Source organism: Esox lucius, chromosome 3 (genome assembly GCF_011004845.1).
Source record: "Esox lucius isolate fEsoLuc1 chromosome 3, fEsoLuc1.pri, whole genome shotgun sequence".
In the NCBI taxonomy this organism is placed as follows: Eukaryota; Metazoa; Chordata; class Actinopteri; order Esociformes; family Esocidae; genus Esox; species Esox lucius.
In genome coordinates, this window is record NC_047571.1 from 30,733,657 (window position 1) to 30,760,821 (window position 27,165).

General features: G+C 44.5%; 1 protein-coding gene across 4 annotated transcripts; it reads left to right on the plus strand.

Moving 5' to 3' along the window:
- The first annotated feature begins 181 nt into the window (after positions 1–181).
- Positions 182–26,931, plus strand: LOC109614578 (abl interactor 1). 4 transcript variants are annotated; one of them, XM_013132011.3, is made up of 11 exons: positions 182–511; positions 9,743–9,910; positions 15,465–15,641; positions 18,668–18,682; positions 18,980–19,089; positions 19,917–20,057; positions 20,479–20,579; positions 21,102–21,323; positions 22,929–23,015; positions 24,311–24,499; positions 24,639–26,931. In XM_013132011.3, the coding sequence occupies exons 1-11, from the start codon at positions 395–397 to the stop codon at positions 24,812–24,814; spliced, it is 1,503 nt and encodes a 500-aa protein (XP_012987465.1). In that variant the 5' UTR covers positions 182–394; the 3' UTR covers positions 24,815–26,931. The 4 variants fall into 4 exon arrangements, with proteins under 4 accessions (XP_012987465.1, XP_012987467.1, XP_012987466.1 ...); XM_013132013.3 differs by lacking the exon at positions 22,929–23,015; XM_013132012.3 differs by lacking the exon at positions 18,668–18,682.
- Positions 26,932–27,165: the final 234 nt, after the last annotated feature.

The window sequence follows — 27,165 nt, forward strand, 5'->3', positions numbered from 1 at the left end:
GAGCAATATGGGAACAAATCTGTTTTGCATACATCTAAAGATAAGATGTAGCAGTGAATGAAATAATGAACTGCGCACCATCATCGACTGACTCATCACACTGACCGAATTGTACCGCCTCTGGCTTAACAAAGTAGCAGGCATTTAAAATCCTCCGGTTTCACGACTTATCATCGCGCCTACATTCTATTGGTCCACAAATAATCAATTTAGCATTTGAACCAATCACGTTTATTAACGATGCCCACAGTGCGGTAAAAAATAGTGACGGTTATCAAATCGAGGCCAGAATTCTCTCAATACCAGGCGGGGGAGCCCCTTTCTCACCACACCAAAAGCATCATCGCTTTGCCTCATTGAAAGGAAAGGGAGGAGAGATGCAGAGGGATGTAAGATGGCAGAGCTACAAATGTTGCTAGAGGAAGAAATTCCGGCCGGTAAACGAGCACTCGTGGAAAGCTACCAAAATCTTTCGAGGGTTGCAGAATACTGTGAAAACAATTATGTACAGGTAAGGAAATAAATATATGTTTATATTATTTATAATATGCCGAATTCGTCGGACCTGTAATATTCTGTAACTGGGTTAAATCGGGGACAGGAAATGTTGCTCTCAGAGACCCCAGACCGCTAGACTTGCATATTTAACTCACGAAACAGTCTTAGGGCAATGTAAAAATATATATAAAAAGGACACCTCATCGTTCTATGCTCTTACAGTCGCAAGCGATATTCTCCTATAACAGCAACGCTCGGTTGGTTGCCTGCTCTTACGGCCAATCTTTACCAGCCTATTTGATATCCATTTATAAAGCTGTTGGGGACTATTCAGAGGGTGTGTCGTTGTTATGACCAAGGTTTGTCACTGACTGCAATCTCTTTGATAGGTAGATTAGAACTGTTATATATCATAGGCAAGGCTATTTAGAATTCTAGCCAGGGTCCTCCATTTTTCTAAATCGTTCACTTTCCGAACCTAGGAAATTCTAAAAGGACCAGTAGTTTAATAATGTAATACTCATTGATTCTGGGCCTACTGGTAGCATGGTTGGTCACCGAATGGTGTTACTAGGGCAATTCTGGTCGCTCGAGCAGTTTTTTTTAGAACCAGCAAATCAGTTCCCAGTCAGCCTGTATCACGCATGCAATAAAGGCATCGCTGTTATTTTGTGACTGTAGCCTCACATTTGAGTAATGCACTTATATAGAGGTGTTACAGTTGATTAGGCCCTTTGTAGATTCATGTGGGACGCGATTGATGCGTGAGTTTAAACTACAATGTATCTCAATGTGTTGGCCGACTTGATTGAGGCTACGAGAATTGGGATTCATCCGGAGGTGGCTCTGCATGGTAATAGGCTGCCGGTCATTCCAGATTTATAGGTGCAGCTCGAGCACTTGTTCCATCTCCGTATTCAAGATACTTTGCTATAAACTACTTTATACCATGTTTATTTGCGCATGAACAGTGGTTCCCAAGAAACGGTGTGAGCAGTTGTCAACCGACAGACACGCCTGGGACCCCTTTGTGTTCGCGCGTGGAAATGGAGCTATGCGGATGTGACACTTTGATGTTTGGTGATTAGTGACAAGCAAAATTGCGCCAAGCACTTCGTAATAGCATACCCTGCATGGTCTTACAAATATGCATCCACCAATAAGGAAAATAAACGGTAAAACCACAGAAGTCTAATAATATTCATAAAAACAAAATTCGAATAAATATGATCAAATACATCATATATGCGTCATTTTAAGTACAATCATGTCGTACATAATACTTAACTACCTTCAATCTCAGTTGTGCATCGTCTTCCAAATTGACATTGGTAAATGGCAATTGGTTACAAATGGTGAATCAAGCGTGACTTTGCACATTTGATTTGTGCCCAAAGACTGTACCTGACGAATCGCTTTAATCCATTGTAGAGGGGTTAATTTGGGAAGTGGTGAAGCCCTACTTCCTACTTTCCAGTTGTATCTAAAATGTTTAACTCCTGGCCAGTGGCGGTATGGGAGCTCATCTCCCCTAAGTTAAAATGTTGTGTCCATATATGCTGGTTTGCTGGCTCCTGCCCAATATTAACCCCTGATTGTAGACACTGTTGTGATTTATAATTTCAGTGCTCCCCCATAAAAAATTTAAATTGAATTACATTTTGATAATCTGGATTATTGTCTGCGAAATGGATTGTCCATCCAACACGCCAGATGGACAATCCTACAGATATTTGATACTCTCCAGCCTAGTACTTTTTGTCCTGAACAGCAATTTGGAGATGTGTAATAAGCTGGATATTTCATCAGTGATGTCTTCACGGGAACACTTCAGGTCAAGAGGCGTCCGTCAACATCTTTGTACATCCATAATCCATAATGGCAGGCAAAGCAGTTAAACATCTGGCTTTACATCATCCCGCTTCAAATCAGTTGTGTCGGTCTGCTAACTGGTATATATAGCAGGGATCAGTGGAACGTGTCTTTTTTGTGTGTGTTGGTGTTATGCAAGGAAAGGCCAGTTGTGACAGCGGAGCCTTCACCCTAAATCCCTGACCACATGATATCCTATTGACTCATAGTCCTTTCACTCGTGAGTCATGGGTTTCCAGACACAATGTGACAAGTCTGAGCCCTGTGTGATCTTTTTTTTTTTTAAGTATTACTAGGGTCGCTCTCTGACTAGGATCATTTGATGATGCGGCCACCTGGTTCAGAATGACCCAGGTGACTTTCTCCCATAATGAGGTTAAGGACGGACCAGTCACCAGGGTAACACCGGCTGGTTAGTCTTGGTAAACTAAACGGAAGGAGAAGTTCTAGCCTACAGGTCGGGCCAAACGTTTGGTCGCAAACCACTCCTCATTTTCACGTGTGAATGGGCACCCTGGCACTTTATTGAAATAATGCATCATTTCTTCTAGGAAATTTATGAAATTCCCCCCCAAAATATTGTACACACGTATTCCATTATTTCACAGAAAATCTGGATAATTTACTAAAACTCCGCTTATTCCACAAAGAAACCCTTAAACGACCCAAACTATATTATTGGCACAGAGAAGTAGTTACAAATAACTGGATTTCAAGCAGGTGATTCTCCTTATTTCTGGAACTGAGTTCAGCTGTGGTGAGTAGCAGATGCCTGCAATATGAAAATAAATCATTAGACCAGTTTGAATAGAGGAAAGGACTAATTCTTCTGTTTTGTGTCATTGCGAAAAAGAAAGAAAATCAGAGAATTGTCTGAGGAAATCAGACACCAGGTTGTAGCCCAGCACAGACAGTCTGACGGATTTGTCCATCTCCAGAGACATCGATGTACCTGTTTCCTTATGTGATGTTATCAAGGAGTTTTTAGGCCTGTGCTACTACTATAGCCAACGTCCCTGGAGATGGCTGCAAGAGAACTTTATGAACAATCTCAGTGAAGGATTGTTAAAATGGTGGAAACCTCGATTTACTGACACAGATTCAAGCAGACCTTCAGACACAGGTTACAACGTTTACTCACACCGTTTACTCACACTATCAGTCCCCATGTCAGTGAAAGAGGGCGTTGTAAGGCAGGTTGCCCGGAGAGACATTAGGCAGCGGTTGCGTTTTTTAGCTCAAATCAAGTGTCAGACTCCTTCTGGAGATTGTCATTGCATCAGAGTTTGGAGATATGTTTTGAACAATTTAAATGTGCTTGATTCTGTAGGAAGTGTCTCAGTCTATCCACACACTGGCTTTCTCCTGCTCTATTCTGGGGAATCCGGTGAGTCATAGCTGTAATAAGCTATATGGTTTCATATGTAAATGTTTCATGCAGAGTTTTCTCAATGGCAGTGCCCAACCAAATGCCTCCTTAAGCTCGAGCAGGTCCTCGGCTACCCCCAGGTTCTGGGTTGTCGTCACTGATGCCTGCGTCTCTTAAATGTGTTTAATTGACCCATCCATTAATGTCATTATCTCATTGTGTTCCCGGCGAACCGTTCGGAAAAACACCACGTAATTAGCCCAAAAATCTGCGGGGGAATTCAGACCCACAGGTCAGTGAGTGTTGTAAACAACACTGGGAGATTAAACTGCCAATCAAAATCCCTGGTAACACAATTGGACTGCAACATTTGAAAGGGAGGGTTTAAGTGGGTCAGAGAGATTTCAGTGGGTTGGTCTTCCCTATGCTATGAATTCAGGCCAGCAGGCTTGTGTTGAAATTCACCACAATTTGAACAAAGGTTTACATTAGAATGACAGTGAACACCAGTGGTGGAAGGCTCTTGCTGTGGTTCTACCTTTTGCATTAAACCGTGTGTTGATGTAGCGTGGTGCCTTATCTACCATGAGTTTTTGTAATCCGGTCACATGGCTTCAAAACACAAACACAGTCCGGGCCTCGGGGAGGAAGAACCCAGTCAATATGCAGCAAATGTTTCGTTGTTAATATGATTTATATTTTCAAGTAAAAAAATCTATTTATTTTTTTTGTATCTTCAGCAGACAAAGCAACATGACTCAGCACTACATTTAAGTAATTTAGCAGATGCTCTTATCCAGAACGACTTTCAGTAGTGGGCCTACTGGCCTCCCAGTGGGAATTTTAACTGTCTACTGTGGTGTTGAAAACAAGTGTTTGTGTTTTTATTTACTGTGAATAATCTGGGGGTTGAAAATATCTAATTAGTCAGCCAGACCAAATTTGAATAGTAACCACTTGATTCTGTTTACATTTTCCACAAACAAATGGGCAGTGAATGCATGTTTCCTCTGCCCGTTACCCATGCCACGAACAAGGGGGCATGGCCTGGCTGGACTGAATAGTTACAGCTGCTCTAGCAGCCTACAGTTATTCAGGCTGAAACTGACCTGGATTCCATGAAATGGCCTGCAAATGTTTGAATGTTTTTTCGCTTGGATCTGTCAGCTGTGATGTGGTATCACGCTTGGAAGACACGCATTCTACCGGTTCACACCGAAGAGGACACTCTGGGTTGTGTGTGCAGTGCTGGGCCCCGCACAATTCTGTGATTTTGATTGCTTCTTGGTACCTGCAGAACCGATTTTGCCACGTTTTCAGTCACCCTGAATTGGAGGTGTGCCCCGTTACATGGCAATCAAATAAAATCACCCGTTACCTTGCAGTGAAATATATCCAGAGGTGCAGAGGAGAAAGACAGCTTCCCAAAGGAATCCACTCAAACCTTCCACCAACATCACCAGACTAACAGCAACCCATCCACCAACATCACCAGACTAACAGCAACCCTCCACCAACATCACCAGACTAACAGCAACCCTCCACCAACATCACCTGACTAACAGCAACCATCCACCAACATCACCAGACTAACAGCAACCCTCCACCAACATCACCAGACTAACAGCAACCTATCCACTTACATCAACCCCTAACATCACCACAGTAACATCAACCCATCCACAAACATCAACCCCTAACATCACCACACTAACATCAACCCCTAACGTCACCTCCACAAACATCAACCCCTAACATCACCACACTAACATCAACCCCTAACGTCACCTTCACAAACATCACCGGAGGCCATTGATTACTTCCTGAAACAAATATTTTAATCAGCCAAAAAGCATTTGGACATTTCTATTTACACAAAGTCACAGTAACAGCTTTGCGACATTGACCACAATGTTTTAAATACCTGTCTGGGGGTCTGTCTGGGAGACCAGATTAGAGGGTCTGCTCTTGTATTGGTACTTCAAACCAGGCGTAATCAACCACAGATAGAGTATTTAAAATGTATTTAATATATTTTTTTCAGTTAAACTTGCATTCTAACCTAGGTTGTCTGTGAGTGTGTTTTACAAGCGTTAGGCCTAATTGCTTAGTGATTTAATTTTTTTGAGGTTGGTTCAGTTTTGATTTAATAAAACGTCGTTGGTTTTTAATATTGATTTGAAATTTCTCTTTAACATAAAATGCATTATTAAATGAACATGCTTGTGAGGTTGTTTCTGTCCGTTACTGTGCACATCACCTAATCATAAATTATTCAAACTAATAATTTTAGAGTTCCAAAAGTCCGGCATCATTTAATCTCTGCTCACTTTTAGCAGCCGTAGAGTCACTAGCCCAATGAATCAATGGCATCTTTTTTTTTATATCAGCAGTAATTAATTGCTTAAACATATACCCAGCCGGAAATCCCAAAGAGCAAACAGCGCAACAACAAGGGATCCAAGCACAGTGGCTTGGAAATCTCCCTAGTAGAGCTGGAACCCTGGAATAAACCTACAAAGAGCTTGACACTGAGGGGTGGCTGTGGCGTATGAAGATTATTAGAGTACAGGCCTTGACAATGTGTGGCCGGACCACCTTGTGATGTAGCCGACTTTGTGCTACCCTCATTTAATTTCTTAAGGTTGCCAGTGGCTACAAGCTAGTTAGAGGCTAGCTGCCGAATGCTGCAGCTGTCTGATTAAAAAAGTTTGTTGTTCAGTTCTTTGGTGAGGCATTCCCTACAAGTGAAACTGTCAACGTAGAGTACTGTGTCACACGTGTCACCGTTGTCGTGGTTGTGTGTGAACCTCTCTCCCTCCTACACGGCACCCACTGTGGTCATTGTAGTTAATTAATACATTCTCTGAGCTGTGCTAGATTCAGTGTTTTCTTAATGGAACTACAACTCCCTGAAGCCCAGCGTCCTAATTTGCTCATTCCACGCGTTCTTGTGTGAAATATTGTATTTCTCTGCTGGAAAAAAGCTAAGTGTTGAGCTAAAAAATGAGAAATCAGGTGGAATTCAACGCTTTGAACTAATCTGCTTATTATCACAGCAAGTCCCTTGGCATTTCAGATCACAAAGTGAGCAGGCTTAGTTTGAAAGGAGAATTTACAACCACTTCTGAATAGACAGGTGCACTTTGGGATGCTAGCCTCAAAAGAAATGCTGGGACATTGGTTAGGATTCCTCTGGGAATGCTGGGACATTGATTAGAATGCCTTGAGGAATGCTGGTACATTGGTTAGGATGCCTCTAGGAATGCTGGGACATTGGTTAGGATTCCTCTAGGAATGCTGGGACACGGGTTAGGATACCTCTGGGAATGCTGAGACATTGGTTAGAAGGCCTCTGGGAATGCTGGGACATTGGTTAGAAGGCCTCTGGGAATGCTAAGACATTGGTTAGAATGCCTTGAGGAATGCTGGTACATTGGTTAGGATGCCTCTAGGAATGCTGGGACATTGGTTAGAAGGCCTCTGGGAATGCTGGGACATTGATTAGAATGCCTCTGGGAATGCTGGGACATTGGTTAGAATTCCTTGAGGAATGCTGGTACATTTGTTAGAATGCCTCTGGCAATGCTAAGACATTGGTTAGGATACCTCTGGGAATGCTGGGACATTGGTTAGAAGGCCTCTGGGAATGCTACGACATTGGTTAGGTGTTACGCTGCTATATTATTGTGCTGGGGGACATGAGGGATGTACTACTAACTTTTCTCAGTTTCCTCCAATTTTAAATTTTAGAAGGAGATGAGGTCCTGGTCCACACCTGCGGATTACCTGGTTTGGGGGGACCGTTGCTGTTCCTGTCCTTGTCCACCTGGTCATACTTCTGACCTAGTCTAAAATCAAATATACTCTGGATTTAGCCAAGAGAAATTTATTTATTATTCCAATTGGACTCTTAATATCTCACCCGGCACAGCCAGAAGAGGACTGGTCACCCCTCTGAGCCTGGGTCCTCTCTAGGTTTCTTCCTAAAATTCGACCTTCTTAGGGAGTTTTTCCTAGCCACTGAAATTCAACACTACTGTTGTTTGCTCCTTGGGGTTTAAGGCCGGGTGTCTCTGTAAAGCACTTTGTGACAACTGCTGTTGTAAAAAGCGCTTTATAAATAAATTTTGATTGATTGATTGATTGATTGGTTAGAAGGCCTCTGGGAATGCTATGACGTTGGTTAGAAGGCCTCTGAGAATGCTAAGACATTGGTTAGAATGCCTTGAGGAATGCTGGTACATTGGTTAGGATGCCTCTAGGAATGCTGGGACATTGGTTAGAAGGCCTCTGGGAATGCTGGGACATTGATTAGAATGCCTCTGGGAATGCTGGGACATTGGTTAGAATTCCTTGAGGAATGCTGGTACATTTGTTAGAATGCCTCTGGCAATGCTAAGACATTGGTTAGGATACCTCTGGGAATGCTGGGACATTGGTTAGAAGGCCTCTGGGAATGCTACGACATTGGTTAGAAGGCCTCTGGGAATGCTATGACGTTGGTTAGAAGGCCTCTGAGAATGCTAAGACATTGGTAAGAATGCCTCTGAGAATGCTAAGACATTGGTTAGAATGCCTCTGGGAATGCTGGGACATTGGTTAGAATTCGGGTTCCTCCCTGCTGTAAGAGCCATCTGTCTGAAGCAGTATAGGCCTACATGTGTGTAGACACGACACCATACACACACACACACACACACAGAAACAAAAAAACGCACACTCATATGTAGGCCTATACTGTTTCAGACAGATGGCTCTTACAGCAGGGACAGAGCCACTTCCTAACCAATGTCCCAGCATTCCCAGAGGCATCACAACCAATTTCCCAGTGTTTCCAGAGGCTAATGAACCAAAGAGGCTGTGAAATACAGTCACAAAACAAAACCCTGTTGCGTTGCATGTCATCAGAGACGTATGGAGGAAAAGCCTGTCTTGGTTTGGCCATGGCACACTACTTTCAGAGTGACACGTAAGTGATTTCGTCAATGTTCTCCCACGGTGGCCCGAGGTGGACCAGCTGTCTGGGTGTCTAGTGCACATGTACTGCTTCAGCATGAAGCCTGACCCGCCGCTGTGTCAGTGGAAACACCCCTGTCTGTATTTCCCCTTCTGCCTCTACCAGAAGGATTGTATGGCCAGGAAGACAGACTGCATTGAGTGCAACAGGACCGAGCTGCAGTCTTCCCTGGGTGGATTCGTGTTTGTTTTGGACATTGGTTTTTAGGACTCTAACCCGAGTGCTGACAGGGCCTCCTCTGCTTTGCACGCCTCCACTCCTGCTCCATTTCGGCGATGTCTCTCTCTCTCTCTCTCTCTATGTATCCCTTCACGTCCCCGTCCCCCCGTGTCTCTCTTACTCTCTTTTCAATTCAATTCGGGGCAGGAATTGGCAGCAGACAGTGTGTGCCTAATGTCTATGTCAAGGCCTGCTCACGGTGCCCCTGCCGGTTTCATTTATGTGATGTGTGCTGCTCACGGTGCATCTTAGAAGAGGTTTTTGGCATGACTGGTCGTGCTTCCACAACTCCTCTGCCTCGGCTCGGTACTGTACACAAATAGGACACTGGCGGTCAATGAAGCTGAATTTACCACATGTAGTGTACATTTTTTTTTTTTGCCCTGCTACAACATGTCCAAGTTCTGTGTGGCTGTGTGTCTTCAGGAGGGGTTGAGCTAAAGTCTTGCAGAAAGGGCGGGGGGGGGGGGGGTACATTATTTTGGAGGTGTTGGCCAAGAGTCTTAGAGGGTTTGGCATGAAACATTTCAGAAAGGTAGGGATGAAGTGTTTAAGAGGAGGTTGGGATGAGGTATTTCATGGGTGTGTGAGGGTGGGGTTGGGATAAAGTCTTACGGAGATAAAGTAGGCTATTTTGGAGAGGTTGGGATAAAGTGTTTCAGGGGTTTTCGTCTGGGTTGGGGTGAGGTGACAGTCAACATTCAGTTGGAACTCGTGTACAGTTTTACAATGAAGTAATGTTTGCATTTGTCATGGTCTTCCAGGCCCAGGACAAGAGGAAGGCCCTGGAGGAGACTAAAGCCTACACCACCCAGTCCCTGGCTAGCGTGGCCTACCAGATCAACGCCCTGGCCAACAATGTCCTGCAGCTGCTGGACATCCAGGCCTCACAGCTTCGCAGAATGGAGTCCTCCATCAATCACATCTCTCAGGTCAGGACACACACACCCACACACACACACAGAATGGAGTCCTACATCAACCACACCTCTCAGGTCAGGACACACATACACACACATACACATACACACACACACACACACATACACACACACTCACACACACACAGAATGAAGCCCTCCCACAACCACACCTCTCAGGTCAGCAGATGCGCATACGACCATTCAAACCCGCATCAGCAGGACACACGCACACAGATGTACAATCCACTCCACACTTGTCCGCGACACTCCCCGTCTCGTACACACTGTGCAGCGCCACCTAGAGGCCATGAAACCGGGGGGGTCGTGACAGGAAGTCGTCAGACGTCTGGCCTAGCAGTGCTTTCTCGGCTCGTGTAGTAAATTAGGAGCGGGGTGAATTAGAGTCCCCTCCATCCTGCCTGGATGCTGGGTAATTGACTTAAGGAGACACACAATCCTACCATGGGAAAAGATAGCTATTGATCCTTGGTGAACGCTCGTGTTTGTACCCATGATGTGCGGGTGAGCTCTGGGGTGATTTTGCTTTGTACAGAAGTATTAACAGGCCAATTCACTGGTTCTCTGGTCCGGGGAAGCTTTTGTGTGTTATATCTTTGTTTTATTATTGAACAGGGCAATACGGGACCCTGGTAAAATAGTTGTAGCAGGAGTTGAGTTGCAGGCTGGGTTCTGGTGTTTTACGGTCTGATGGCATTAGCCGGGGAGCTGGCTGACCGATGAGACTTTCCAGGGAGTCGGGTTTCCAACCCTAGCTTTCAGGGAGTTTGGGTGGGGATATGTCACGAGATGTGTTAGTGATTAATTCCTATTAAACAGCTTGTAGCAAATTCCCCTCTAAGTCTTGGACCAAAAGGACCAGTTTTGACTAACTAAAGTGGCTTGGGCAGCGTTGCCAGCTTGTCAACTGTCACTCCAGGGAACCTTCCATTAACACAGCAGAGTGTCTCTGGGAAATGTCATTTCTGGTGTCTATGCCCTTCTGATGAGCATGAGACAACTTGACACTCAACGAGGCACTGCTGCGGTTGGTATGACTTTTTTATAATTGAAATGTTGTACAGTTAGTTGTCTAACTGCACAATGAGAATGTAAATATCGTTTTAGATGCTGTACTTTACAAGTACACTGAACTGTCACTGTAATCTTCATAAACAACAATTAACACAAAATTAGCTATTTTTATTATCTCCTTAAATGAATATATTCGGGGACAAAATCCCATGAAAACCTAGTCAATGAGGTTTTACATTTCAAAGACATTCCAACGTGCAAACACTGTTGTTGGATGACAGTTTAAAGTAGTTTGTGTTGTCGGGTACACTGAGGATGAAGGCAGTACACTGAGGATGAAGGCAGTACACTGAGGATGAAGGCAGTACACTGAGGATGAAGGCAGTACACTGAGGATGAAGGCAGTACACTGAGGATGAAGGCAGTACACTGAGGATGAAGGCAGTACACTGAGGATGAAGGCAGTACACTGAGGATGAGTAAAAATCAGAGATGGGAAGTTTTGAGAACAGTGTATCGGCTACAGAAGACTTTCTGTTAAGACATCTGGCCATGTTTCAGTGTTATCTCCCTCTTTATTGTCACTCATAGAGTCAGAGGGGCACTGTGTAGAATCCTGCCTCTAAACAATAACGTAACTTGTTTCCTCCACGTCTTCCCTTATCGAATAAGACCGGAATAGTATTAGTCAGTCCATGGTGGTTTCATGGAATTAACTTAAAGCATTAACTGCAGATGTCTATTTGTCATTTGTGCTTGTATCTATGCTAGTAGTGCAGTTAAAATCTTACACATTGCCCCTTGTAAGAAATTGTATTTTCTGTGACTCACTAATTCGTCCTCCTCTATGATGGCCCACTAGCTGTGCTGTTGCCTCTCTGTCTAGAAAGATTTGGCTTAGATCCTAATTGAAACACTCATTTGAGTAATTTAACAAATCCTCTCAACATTTCCGACCGAAAGATGTGTTTTGAATTTCCAGCCACTGCACTTGGAATTCTCGTGTCATGATTCAGTTCTTGTCCAAACTATGAAATGACTCCTTGCCAACAAAGAGAGACAAATACTTATCTTGAGGAAAAATAGTTTTGGAAAATCGTGAAACTTTTCTGAAAGTCCTGATTTTGCAAATGTGGCATTTCATTAATGGGGCACCGCCCGTCTAGAGATTTCTGGGACAAAGCTGTGATGTGCTGACGGTTTGTTAACACGTTGTTCTTAAAGCATAGCTGCCATCTGTTCCTGGGGAGATAGCTGGCTTTTAAATACCAGCCAGATGTTTATCAGAGTAAAGAGATTATACCAGAGCTGTTGCTAAAGAGAGAGGGAGAGTTGTGGCAAAGGTTAGATTGCATTCGCTGTGTCTAGACACTGTGAAAGCAGAATTAATGTAAGCGTTTTGTTGAATGTGTTTTTGACAGCCTGCTGTTGTGTGACTTTTTTTTTTTTCTTCTTTCAAGTTATTGTATTTATTTTTTAAGAAAAGTGAATAGAAATATGAAAGTTATGCTAAAATAAATGTGTCTTAAACTGCTTGGCCACCTTTGGCCATGATTTGGGGGTTTTCAAAGTATTCGCAGACCCCACATTTAAGTCCCTATTTGACTGACTGGATATCTAATCCACCCACAGTCATGTGTTGGTCCTCAGACCAGTCAGCTCAACTAAGACCAGGAACACAAACACAAGGTGTCAAGGTAACTTGTCACAGGTGTTGAACTCACAAAAACACCTTGACTTCACTAGTTGTGTTGCTCACTGGCCGAGCATGGGGCTTGCAACCCCACGGTGGTGAGTTCAAATCCTGGGTCCAGAAATGCATACTATGTATGCGTGCCTGACCGCTTGTCACTTTGGAACAAAAGCATTTTGGTCAAACATTAAAATCCAATTACACAATGTACTTACCACAATCGAAATGGTAACTAAAACACTTGTAACCGCATAGATAAACCTCTTAGTTCCTCTCTCTATTTCTCTCTCAGTCTATCTCTCGTTCAATTTCTTTCTTTCTCTTCATTTTTTCCAACACTGTAATCTGTCAACATTCTGGACAAATGTCTCCCTCTTCAGTTTTTTTTTCTGTTTGGTGCCTTAGGGAAGTTCTCAAATCCAAAATCCCAGTGTTGCCTTTATCCTCATCTCAATAAAAACCCATTGGAGCAGAAGTTAAGGGAGGGACCACTGACTTTCTCACTCTGTAGATAATGAGATGGAAACGTCAGGTTCTTCCTTTTAGGTGGTGAGTCCGCTATCTCAGATTCAGACAGGAAATAAGCAGGATTTCCTCTCTGAAAATGTTACAACAACGTCACAGTTTCTTCCCCGCACACAAACGTGTGTCATGAAACACGGAGCTGGTTGCCTAAAGTGACATGTTTATAAGGAACCGTCTCCGTCGCTTCTTCTCTGCCTCTAGTAACAATCAGCGGCAGTTGACTGAGTTGGATGAACAGCAATTGAAGTGTGACCTCATTTACTAGGGTCACACACGTGCGCACATACGCGCACGCAAACATTCTCCCTTGATGACTGAAGTGTGACCTGATTGCCCGGAGACAGACACACCCACCACCCATGCTTCTTTATCCATTATTCATGAGACTCCACCCCCTCAGATTCAGACAGGAGACAACCAGGTGGCAGATCATTATAATGAAGCCTGTAATATATATGGATAAGAAGGTCAAGTGACCCAGATGTAAGAGTGAGCTGTCTGTCTCCAGGGAGAAAAGCTGTGTTCTTGCCCACAGTAGCAAAGCAGACCACTTCGGGTCAGTTGATGGCCATTATCCATGTTCACAGTGCCTTGCCAAAGTATTCAGACCCCTGACCAATTCTGAAATGTTACTGAATTACAAACGGTACATTGAAAATGCGGTCAGCTTGATATTTCATTTTAAAACACTGACACCCAAAATTAGTTATTGTTAGGTGATATTCGTTTTGTTGGGGGGAAAAAGGAATGGAACTGGCTTTGAGGACCAGAGTTCAGTTAGAGGGGCATATTTTAGTAAAAAAATAGTTTTACAAACATTGCCATACAATAATAATCATTTTAGAATTACATTATTTTTACAAATATTACCATACAATAATTATTACTTAGTTTTTTTTTTCTTACTAACATTACCAAATATTATTGTAGTTGAAAAATTTTCTTACAAACATTACCATACAATAATTATAATTTTTGTTTAAAAATGTTCTTACAAACATTTCCATACAATAATAAATATTTTAGTTTACAATTTTTCTTACACACATTACCATACAATAATAATTATTTGAGTGAAATTTTTTTCTTACAAACATAATTTTACAATTATTATTATTTTAGTTAAAACATTTTTTTTGCAAACATTACCATACAATAATTATTATTTTAGTTTAAAACATTTCTTACAAACATTACCATACAATAAATATTATTGTAGTTTAAAAATGTTCTTACAAACATTACCATACAATAATTATTATTTGAGTTTTAAATTTCTTTTTCTTACAAACATTACAATACAATAATTATTATTTTAGTTTTAAATTTTTCTTACAAACATTACTATACAATAAATATTATTGTAGTTAAAAAAAATTCATACAAACATTACCATACAATAATTATTATTTTAGTTTTTAATATATTTTTCTTACAAACATTACTGTACAATCATTTTTATTTTAGTTTTAAATTTTTCTTACAAACATTACCATACAATAATTTATTTTGGTGAGGCCTTATGGGGTCCAGTGGACTAAGCTGCTGCCTCCGACTGACATACATACACCACACTGTGGGTTTGAATGCAGCCCACTGCTCTCTGTAAACTTTATATAATACATACACCACACTGTGGGTTTGAATGCAGCCCACTGCTCTCTGTAAACTTTATATAATACATACACCACACTGTGGGTTTGAATGCAGCCCACTGCTCTCTGTAAACTTTATATAATACATACACCACACTGTGGGTTTGAATGCAGACCACTGCTCTCTGTAAACTTTATATAATACATACACCACACTGTGGGTTTGAATGCAGCCCACTGCTCTCTGTAAACTTTATATAATACATAAGTGTTTCCTATTTTTACTGGTCCAGCTCAGTAACAACAGCCAAATGAAAAGAGAGGGAGCATCAAACAGGCTGCAGATTTTGGCAGCAGATTTTGGCTTGTGAGACGCTTTCGGTGGGGCCCTCCGGATCTCATCGAAGGCTGCGGCAGCGTGAGTCCAACCCCCGCTGGCTTTGGGGATCCGGAAAGGCCGTTACACCATGAGCCTCTGAATGTGAAACACTGTTGTTTTCATCCAGTGGTTTTAATAATGTACTCCTCCATCGCTGCTGTAAAGATGAGGTATTAAACAGCCATAGTCAACTGTGACACTCCGAGACTGTAGCACAAGACCACGGGAAACGCATCAAACAAAATGACGCCCGTGAGGTTCCAGTAATTGCACTTGGCGGAGAGCCGTCTTCCTTCTCTTCACGGTACCCCCCTCTCTGTCCCCTGTCCGTCCCTGCAGACCGTGGACATCCACAAGGAGAAGGTGGCGCGCCGAGAGATCGGCATCCTGACCACCAACAAGAACACGTCGCGCACGCACAAGATCATCGCCCCCGGCAACATGGAGCGGCCGGTCAGATACATCAGGAAGCCAATCGACTACACGCTGCTGGATGACGTGGGCCACGGTGTCAAAGTAAGTGGGGGGGGTGGGGGGGGCTCCATGCATGATCATATTCGCTGTCCACTACAACTGGGATCTCTGCAGTGTTTCTGCTAGTTTCTTCCCCATCGTAACAGGTCCATCGGGGGGGGGGGGGTTGGGGGGGGGGTTCACACCCTTCATTGGAGCGGATCGGCTGGCGTCGTTCGTTTAACAGTCAATATTCCTTCAGGTGTGTGCTGATCCTTTGATTAGTCACGTTCCCTGAGAGGCACACACAATTAGCACCAGATTCGCCCCCCTGGAACATGTTAATGGAACGTCTAGCCGGATTATTGCTGTTTGATTACTTCCACTCACTTAAACGCCGCTGATCAATAAGCTGCCCTTTTAGTTAATGAAGTGAAGATTTAAAACAACAACACCGTCGCTGCGGCTGTAGCCTGGCCGAGCCATTAACAGTTATTATTATTCACGGCACAGAGAAGCCTGGCTTCTTCACCTGTGACTGTGTCCAAGAGACCTAGGAGGTTACTGGCCAGGAAGTGTTTACGTGTAGGGTTTTGAGTGTGTGTGTGTGTGTGTGTGTGTGTGTGTGTGTGTGTGTGTGTGCACTCATGTAAGTGTGACAGAGAGTGAGAGAAGCAGACAGAGAGCGATCTGGGCCAAGTGCTGACGCCATTATACCCCCCTGTGAATTGTGGGAAAGTAATCTTTCTGCTCTCTTCCGTCTCAGTCTTCATCTTTTATTCTCCCTTCCTTGGGTCCGCCTTTCCCTCCCCCTCTCTTCACGTTGGGTTTGTTGTGTGCCTTGGTTGCGTCTTGTCATTGATAAATATATATATATATCTGGTTGCCATGGTAATATGCATGAACAAAACCATCACTCTTGCTGTGACTGTGGCTGATTATGGTGGACGGTGAGTTTGATGGTTAAAGTGATTGCAACATCCGCCATGACTCTGAAGCGTTCTAAACGAAAGAGCCCCCCCCATCTACACATTTGTACATGCGAAAGGCTACATGAGTAGCATGTGTGTCCATGTGTGTTCTGTGTTGGGGTGTCCCGTAGAAAGTAAATGCGCAATATGGCTTCCCCAGTAACACTGTGGTTATGTGGTGTCAAAGTGTTCCAGATACTCAAGATCTCAACATTACTTCAGTCCTGACAGGCACACAATGTGTTGTTTAGGGAATGCCAAGGATGTCCACTGCTTTCAAATGTTGAAATAACGTTGGTGAGGAGGATGATAAACGATGTTAGAAGGGACAGAGTTCCCCAATGACACCTTCTGCAGCAGACACAGAATGAGCCATTCGTGCTTTTCAGGACTTAGTAGTGCTGTGCACCTCCATTTTGATCTGTCTGTGGTTTCACTGTTACTGTATTCTTCACGGCTGACAGGCCCTGCCTGATTTCCCCATCCTCCACCGAACTACACGTGTGTGTGTGTGTGCTAATAATTCTGTGCTATTAATATCTGTTTGTGTGTCTGTGTGTGTGTGTGTTGGTTGGTTGCAGATATATCATTAAAAATTAACTTGCATGTGCTGCACTTTAATGCTGAAGCCTGAATGGTGCCTTTGCTTTTCTGTTTAAAGGGAAATGTCAGTCCTGTACTATTTAGCTATATTGGTCCATTAATATTGTATTAGAATGTCATACCCTTGGTGCCAAAATATATTGACACCTATGCACAATAATTCACCATTTCTTACCTGAAAATAGTTGAAATGTACAAATCTTTTGGCATCCATGACAAAATGAAATGACAATATTATTGGAACCTAGAAGTAGTTAGAACGTATTTTATTTCACGCAGGGGATTCTTCTTTATTCTGGAATTGAACTCACCTGTGGATAGTTGCAGGTGCCTGCAATATGGAACTCATCCAACCAGTTTGAATTGAGAAATGGACTCATTCTTTTTCCTCCACAACAATAAGCATAAAGAAAATGTCAGAAATCTTTGAGGATGTCGGTCACCAGATTGTAGCCCAGCACGGACAGTCTCAAGGTCAAATCTAAAAGTCCATCCGCAGAGACTTGGTTGTTTCTGTTTCCAATGTACATAATGTTATCAAGAAGTTTCTTTGACTGCAGAAAACAAACTGAAGCCTTCAAAGAAAACTTGTGGGATTGAGCAATTGGTGAAATACAAAGGTTATAATGATAGCCACAAAACATGATTCTACTCATTTGAAATCAGACAGTGGCCCCAAATAACCATCACAGACTGAACTCTACCTACACAAAATGTATAAATGACTGCTGTGTTACTAATTATGTCTGACACACCCTCAATGACTAATAATTTTTTAGGGAGACTGAAAAAACACCCCAAAGTTTCTAGCGGTTGAGTTCCTCTTTAAGTGGACTATCTCAGTGTGTGTGTCATGTACTGTGTGTGTGTGAACAGCTCATTTTCCCAGCACACCCTAACTGCTTATTTCTCTCCCTCCTCTGGGCTGGAAAGGTGTCTTGGGCTTCTCTCCACCAGTCATTACTGACAGACGGAGGAGCTGCCCAACCATTTAGGATCAGATGAGACACTTCAAACAGACATGCTTTCACCACTTACTGGAAACCCAAGAAATGCATTGACTGGTTGGTTGACTGACTGGTTTGTTGACTGACCTACTGACGGTTCGACTGGCTGGCTGGTTGACTGACTAGCTGTTAGGCTGGCTGACTTAGTATATCTAAGCTTCCAGTATAATAAATCAGTCATTGACAGACAGAACTGTGAGGTATCTCATTTAGGCAGCAGGTTATAGTGGGAGCGATCACCTGTTCATAGCTAAGCTAGCCTCTGTTATCTCCCACCAAGTATCCAGAAAATGTTCCCTTGACAGGGAACCATTTCTGTCCCAAGCGTTTCTGCTTAGGTGTTACTCTCCTGCTACTCCTAACCAATCATGTGACCCCTCAGGACTTAACTCACCTGTGACTCTTAACCAACAAGCTCACACATTACCTCTGTTCTAACTCACCAGCTACTCTTAACCAACTGAGCATGTTTTTTTGTTTCTCTTCTCTTTTTACCGCCTGCGATCAGTGGCTTAAGGCCAAGGTAGGTACTGTGTTTATCTCCTTACCCATGATGCTTCGGGCCCCCGAGCCTTCATTGCCCTGCTATGCCAAACTTTTTGTAACTGTATCTGTATTGTTCTTTTTATACTTCTAAAAGCTTTCTGACATAATTCAGTCTGAATATGAGATGCTTGTTGTGTTGTCAACTATGTCACCATTTGATATATTAATGATGAAATAATAAAACCAGTCTTTCAGTGTTTGCCATCACGAAACACTGTACCGTACAGGTTGAGCATTGTGTTAACAGTAACACAAACAACTCTGCTTTTCATAGCAACATGGCAACAACCAGCCAGTGAGGGGGGGAGGAGCTACTTTATCAAGGACCAATCCGCCAACACAGAAACCCCCGAGCCCGCCAATGGCTGGTCGTGGAACTCTTGGGTATGGTATTAAAAAATGTGTGTGTGTGTTTGGATTTTACTATAGAAATGGGGACAAACATTTCCCTAAACTGTGCTTAACAGTGTTTTAGTGTAACATTAGTGTAGTATTAACAGTTATGGTTATGGCTAGAATTATGATTAGGATTTAAAAGTAAAATGTTAGGTTAAGGGTTAATGTAAGGTTACATGATCAGTAAACATTCGATTTTTAGGGGAAATCATTAATGTCCCTATTTGTATAGCTAAGTTGTTGTTTTATTTGTTCTTTTGCCCCATTATTCTTCCCCAATATATCTCCAATTTTGCGATCTCGGCGTTGTCATGTTGCAACAAACCCAAAGCAGTTGTGGAAGAGCTAAAGACTCTCACGCGTGTCCTCCGAAACAACTTCACCGCACTTTCCTGCTTCCTACCACGCTGCTCGTTCCACCAGGAGGTCCACACCGGCACACCAACACTAAGGAGGCGTACCATACCTAGACCAACAACCACAGTTGAGCTTGCAGGCACCCGACCGTCCACAAGGGGTAGCTAGTGCTCAACGAGACAAGGCAGCCTTCTCTGACATCCACCCGTCCGCCTCGGCTGGCGCTGAGAACATTAACTCCACCCGCCCGCTAGTCCCCCTGGGCAGTGTTGGTGTGCCGCGACCAGAATTCAAACACCTGGCCACAGCAACTCAACTGACCCAGCTCTGATGGGCCTCCCATGTAGCTTCACACGTGTGTGTGCGTGTGCGTGTGTGCGTGTGTGCGTGTGTGTGTGTGTGTGTGTGTGTTTGGTGTTTACAGACACAACTCAACGTTCTCCATGTATCCTCCCCAGACGAAACACCCCCTATAAGACCCTGGAGCCCGTGAAACCCCCCACGGTGCCAAACGACTACATGACCAGCCCCGCCCGCCTGGGCAGTAACCACAGCCCCGCCCGCACAGCCTCCCTTAACCAGAGACCCAGGACACACAGGTAGCTCGCAGGGACACACACACACACACACACACACACACACACACACATTGTTTGCAGCGCGCCACCGGAACACAGGTGTGTGTCCGTGGGTTTGTTTACCCGGGTGTGACCCTCCTGCTCTGCCGACTCGCCGTGGCTTTTTTAAACAGCGCAGTAGAGGGCTGACGCCAGGCCGGCTAATACCGTCTGTAACAGACAAGACGTGCTTTGGCGCTGTCTTTAATCACCGATAACTAACACAAGGCGTTACTATAAGGAGCGTACCATGAAAATACAACTGAAACACACCATCTGTCACACCTTTCACTGAGAACTGTGATAGGAGTTCATGCTGACAAACATAATTACAGTGTCTCTCTCTCTGTCTCTCTCTCTCTCTGTCTGTCTCTCTCTCTGTCTGTCTCTCTGTCTGTCTCAGTGGAAGCAGTGGGGGTAGTGGCGGGCGAGAGAACAGCGGTGGCAGCAGTATTAGTGTTCCTCTGGCTGTACCCACGCCTTCCCCTCCCAGCCTGGGACCAGGTGAGCCCAGCCACTCCCATTACCTCAGTTTAGCGTTCAGCTAGCCGCTCTGATATCGTAGCTCCTCTGCTAGTTTCAGTAAACAGCTGCTCGTTCTGTTGAGTTAGCCTCTTGGTTAGCTTACCATTTAGCCGTCCGTTCTGTTACAGGACATTTTGTTCTTTGTTGGTTTTATTTACCACACTGTCTACTGTGGCTTCTCTGGTCTCTCATCCCATTCTGGAACAGCTGGGAGAACCCTAGATTACATGTTGGCAGCCTATAACCTCTCATAACATAGGTTGTTTGTTGTCCTCAGGCACTCGCAGCCACACACACACACACACACACCAACAAACACACCCAGTGTATGTATTTTTTCAGAGAGTTTAATGCCTCATTAAACAGGAAAGTTTGGAGCGATAGGAGGGAAGTGGTGCTTCATTCTGGCCCTTGCTGGCGCCATACGAATGACCCCGCTGGTCCTCCCCAAAAACAGCCAAATACTCCTCGACTCCTCTTACCCCCCCCCTTCCCCCACAGCGGCGTCGACGGTCGGGCACCAGGGCCCGGGTTTGGGACCCGTCCCCATGTCCCAGTTTGGCACCATCTCGCGGCAGGTCTCCCGCCACAACTCGGCCACCTCCTCCGCCTCCATGGTGTCGGCCACAGGCACCTATCGCCGGGCACCCTCGGGCACCTCCCACTTCTCCGTGTCCCAGCAGCCACACCTCAACGGAGGCCCCGCCTACCCCCAGAACACAGGTAAGACCGAGGAAAGATTCTTCACCGGATCCTGGCTTGAGTGAATGTTGTCCGACCATAGATCGCCTCGATGCACCGCGGGCACCCTGGCATGTGTCCCGGACAGATTTGTTCCGTGTTCATTTAGTTAAAAGAGGGAAGTCTTTGAGGCTAAGTTGGAGAGGAATCCCGACGGGCCCGTCAGCGGACGGACAAGGGGGACGCCAGGAACCACGTATCAACGTCAGCTGTCAATCAAGGGGAAGATACAGGTCGATCGCTGCAGAAAGAAAACCAAGGCGTGCTGTCACTCCCTCTGTCCGCTCTCACACACGGCGCCGAGCCGTAGCGCTTGGTCCAGTCCGTGGAGAGAGTGACGGGTCTGTGTCTAGAGGCTGCTCCTTGCCGATGAGGAATGGATCTCGGGTTGGCCGTCACGTTTCCAATGGCTCGTCGCCCGGGGAGTCTGGGAGTTAGTCGCCCGCCCACAATGACGTCATCTGTGGTGACATCACGCCTCCGAGTGGGAACCATCTGTTGTGGAGCGTGGATGTCGTGCTGGGGTGGCCGTTACGCTGCACTCGCCAGACAATGGTGGTTTTGTCCCATAATGAAAACACACTGAAGGTTTGTTGGGAGCTAAATAATGAAGATCAGGTCGGCCTACAGAGTATGAACGTCTTTATTTACAAGGACAAGAGCAGACAGACGGCAACACATGCCAAAGCAAACAGACAAGAAAGGGAGAAAGATGATAGATTAAGGACCATTACCTCTGTGTTGACGTGAGATCACAGGATCTTCTTTCTTCATTTACACTCCCTCCATACAACTGGCTGATGGTTAAAATCTCTGTACATTTGAGCTTACGAAACGGTTTAGATCAATAGGCCAGAGTGTGAATTATCAAACAGTTACAGAGGTTTACTGTCGGAAATGGCAAATCACTGAGGCAGAATGCCAACTTCATTCTACGTAATGGTGGCGGGAGCGCCGCGTTTGACCTTTGACCTCTGTGGCCCAACACCAAGAAATGTCAAACAGTTTCTGTTCTCAAGCTTTTTCCCTGTTGGCCCGGCACTTTCAAATGATTCCTACAACACTGGAATGTAGCCAGTGTAAACTGGTGTACACTGTGCTGTCATGGCGACACCCAGTAGGCCGAAACGTTTTGAGAGGATAAGGACGCATTTGCAAACTGTGTGGTCGTGGCGACGTCATGAGAGCTTGTGTTGCCTGGTAGCCATGTTTCGGGGTCCATGTCTTAAATGGGGTCGCAGCAGCATCCCACAATGCACTTCTCTTGGGCTCTTTTATAGTCTTTTCTCGTATCAGTGTCGCCCCTTCTATCAATGTCAGCCACAGTCGTAGCTTGAAGCTGTCCTTTTTTTAGATAACAGTCATGAATGTGATAGCAAAGCAACGAACAGAACAATCATGCGCTAAGTGGGTCTTCCCCCTGCTTGGGTTTGCTCTCTGACAGCATATCCCTACTGTTTTCTGCTTTTTTCCCCCTCTCTCTCCCTCACGTCTTTCTCGCCTGTCTGTCTCTCTGCCTGTCTGTCTCTCTGCCTGTCTGTCTCTCTGCCTGTCTGTCTGCCTTCCTGTCTGTGATGTTGCTTCCAGTCTCTGTGGCTCCGCCCCCTCCACCTATGGTCCAGCTCACTCCTCAGATTCCTCTGACGGGCTTTGCGGCCAGAGTGCAGGAGACCAGTAAGTAAAATGCGCACAGACACACACACTCTCACACACACAGGCACACACACAGACACACACACACGGGCAAAGGTAGGTCTACCACCCCGCACCACAAAGCACTGTCAGCAATCGTTGCTCTTCAGCGCTGTGTCCGTCGTGCCAGTTTCACGCTGCCCTCGTGCATCGTCGGCCGGATTCCACCATTGGACACACCTTCCCCATGTCTTGTCTGTTGCCATGGTCACTGAGAGACATGTGTTCTTATGCTTCTACGTCTGTCCTCTGAGGCCCCATGATGCAGCGTGTGGGAAGTCTCAACCGCCGCACGCAGTCTCGCTGCGCTCCGCAGCTCAGCGCACGACCGTCTGTGTCCTCGTCTGGGCGACTGTGGGCATCGATCCGGCTTTCATCCTCACTTTCTTTTGTCGAGTGGTTAAGCATTTTGAGCTGATCGAGCATCTCTTGAGATGAAAGAGAGGGGGCTCTGTTGTGCCACCTGCTGGCTGGCGTTGGTCGTCACTCCTCTGATCAGTCAGGCTCAGGCATTCAGTCGAGATATAAACAATTAAGTGACCACTGCACCGTTTTTTCCCCCTTTCCAAAAAAATTGTAAAGGAAGGTTTTGAGTGAGGAACAGAAGGGGTATTAATTAAGAGACCACTGCAAATTGAGCGCTTCTGTTCCTCACTCAAAACTTTCCTTTTTAACTTTTTTGGAAAGGAAAGACAAAGGTGCAGTGGTCTCTTACTTTTATCCAGAGCTGTACATAGATCTCAAACCTCTGGACTTGCTGTCACACAAATACATGTAACTACTATAACAGACCTCCCCATTCAAGTGCAGGAAAACTCTACTTCCATAACATTACGTTTAGAATGTCACTGATGTTTCTATGACAGCAATGTTTTTGTAATGCCACTAATGTTTCTATAATGTCACTAATGTCTCTATAATATCAGCTATGTTTCTATAATATGTCTCTAGAATGTCACTGGTGTTTCTAGAATGTCACTGGTGTCTCTAGAATGTCACTGGTGTCTCTAGAATGTCACTGGTGTTTCTAGAATGTCACTGGTGTCTCTAGAATGTCACTGGTGTTTCTAGAGTGTCACTGGTGTTTCTAGAGTGTCACTGGTGTTTCTAGAGTGTCACTGGTGTTTCCAGAGTGTCACTGGTGTTTCCAGAGTGTCACTGGTGTTTCTAGAGTGTCACTGGTGTTTTCTAGAGTGTCACTGGTGTTTTCTAGAGTGTCACTGGTGTTTTCTAGAGTGTCACTGATGTTTCTGTCACTTCCCATCCTCCCAAACCAGTTACAGACAGCCCCGAGCCCCCTCCGCCACCCCCTCCCGAGGACGTGGTAATGTTCGAGGTTCCCTCGCCCCCTCCGCCTCCCCCGCCCGTGGACTACCAGGGGGATGAGGAGGCAGCGGTGGTGCACTACAGTGACCCCTACGCCGACGGGGACCCCCACTGGGCGCCCAAGGCCTACGTGGAGAAGGGTGAGTCAGTCCGCCGCTCCCAGGTCAAAGGTGACGTCAGCCGGCCTGAGCGTGAACCAGTCCCTTCAGCCCCATTCCCACCGGTTTGTCTTTGTTCAGTAACGTAAACCTGGATGAAATACGTGCGTGTGTTTTTCAGTGGTGGCCATTTACGATTACTCCAAGGACAAGGAGGATGAGCTGTCCTTCATGGAGGGGTCCATCATCTACATCATCAAGAAGAACGACGACGGCTGGTACGAGGGTGTCTGCAACGGCGTCACCGGCCTCTTCCCCGGCAACTACGTTGAGTCCATCATGCACTACGCGGACTAAGGGCGGCCATTTTGACGTCGCAGAAACGCCAAGAAAAAAAAATAAAAAGGTTTTGAATTGAATCGAGTTCTGTGTTTTAGCATCTGAAACCACAAGGTAGGGTTTAGTAAAATCTGGGCTTTTAATTTTGTCACACGGTGCCACCCCCCATCGTTTGTCCATACAGCAAAACTTTAGTCTTACTTTTACAGAAGAAAAAAAAGAAGAAACAAACAAACAAGCTTAAAGAAGTGCATTAGGACATGGCCGAATGTTTGTTTGTTCAAATCACATATGTTAAAAAAATATTAAATATTATATTTACTATGCTAGGTGTTGGGGGGGTGGTGAGGGGACAGGAAACGTCAGGAGGGGGTGTACTGAGTATAGAATGCTAAAAGATAAGATCAATACTTTGTGTGTTTCTGGTGAAATTATTTTGTTTCTGTTGTGTATATATATATAATGTAATATGAGAATCTGCCAGTTTGTGTCAGTGGTGTGTTTTACCAGTGAGTTTTCATCGCCGTCTTTTGAGTGGAGTGGTCATAGCAAGCAATGTTGTGCCAGGTAGGGGTGGTTTGAATCAGTCTTATTTCATTTTTATGTTGCGTGTTCTTTTGTCTCTTCTAGTGCCATTTCTACAGAATGTTGTCCAATTGTCACTTGATAAGACATTTCTACTTACCTTCTAGATCGGCTGTCAAGCTTACTGTAGCAAGTGGTTCCTGATGTCTGCTTGCTTCAATCGGCAACGAAAACGATTCGTTGTACTCTTTTCTCCAGTCACTGTGCCATTGTGTTGGAATGTCTGCACTGATTAGTTTTCAGCGACTTGTTGTATTACTTCCATTATGGATTTGATTGCCGAACCTTGGTTACATTCAGGCTATCCAGCTGTTATCATTTTTTGTTATCTTCCCGGGTTAGTAAGTTGGCTCTGGTTAGGTAATCACCTTTGGTGCTCGATAACCCTAAATCACCTACCATCCTTAACACAACTTCGGAAAACGAGGACATAAGACTGTCAAAAAAAGACTGTCGGCTGCTGGCCTACTTGTTGAGCAGTGCGTACCGATTTGTAACAATGGTGAACATTTAATCGTAAGTGTGACCGAGCTCAATTGTTTCTATCACAGTGAATGTAGGCAATTTGGCAGTGCATTGTGGACCGAAGTGTACCAAAATGATTGTCTTTGGGAAAAAGGATGACTAATTTGTGTCACACATTTATTGTAGATTCACATCCTCATGCGTACAATAGGTTATTGACGTGGCATGAAGACAGTTTATGAATATGTGCTACCATGCTCACACGCCGTGGTCTAAACACCGCTTGTGGCACGATGGCCTTACCAACGGTTTGTCACCGGCAGCCAGTGCTTCCACAAACAGGTGATGAACGTAGGTTTCGGTTTGCGACCTCTTTCCGTCACAAATGTCGTGCTTGATTCAGTCCAACATGCGTTACAGTATTTATGCAGTGGCTCCTTTCCCCAGCGGTCAGATTAACTCACAGAGCAAGATGCTGCGAAAACACTCCTTTGGGGCGTGTTTGAATGAAGTTATAGCTTGCCGCGTGACCTGTGTGGATTTACGTGTGACGCAAAACATGTCCGTGAATAGTATTCAACCGTAATGTATGCATGAAGACTTGCGTACCAAAAATTCTATTTTTTTTTTTTTGTGTGAATAATCATTTGCCACTACGTCCAGTTCATCGATTGTACTTTTATCTTTACCATCGGAGATCATTTTTGTGAGAAAACCTTTTCTACCTACGCATTTCTAACATTGCGTTTTGTTTAGAAATACTTTGAGATTCCTGTACATGATTTTAGTAGCAGTGTATTTTGATCTATTAATATTTTTCCCGAAGATTAGGATGGAACAACCACTCACATGCAACCGAATTTCGTATGTTTTCCACTAACATTTCGGGGCACCCCATCTGAAGGCGCCTTGGTTTGATGTCTGTTTTCTAATATGAAACGTGGAAAAAGTGATGATATGTAACTTAAGTGTTCATGGGAACAGAACACTGACAATTGTCTTCTTTCCCCTTGGCTTGTATATATAATGTGTTCATTGAAATGTATGTACAGTCCTTTTGTAATAAACAGCTTGCCGAAAACAAACAGATGAAGCTGATCGTTTTCTTTTGAGTATTGGAACCCAATCATACTGATCATAAAGCCACACACACAAAACATAAGATCACTATTAATTGCTAAATATCCAATTAAAACAGGTACATGATTGGTAGACAACAGTATATGCTCTTTACTGTCTGAACCAAGGAGATGCCTTAATTATATGTTCTGTAATGGGAAAATTATGTTCTCAGTTTCCTGAAGTCAGTTTTTAAGATG

Coding starts and splice junctions, on each gene's coding strand:
- LOC109614578 (XM_013132011.3), top strand. CDS start 395: ATGGCAGAGCTACAAATGTTGCTAGAGGAAGAAATTCCGGCCGGTAAA. Junction 512..9,742: donor GTGAAAACAATTATGTACAG/GTAAGGAAATAA, acceptor ATGGTCTTCCAG/GCCCAGGACAAGAGGAAGGC. Junction 9,911..15,464: donor CCATCAATCACATCTCTCAG/GTCAGGACACAC, acceptor CCGTCCCTGCAG/ACCGTGGACATCCACAAGGA.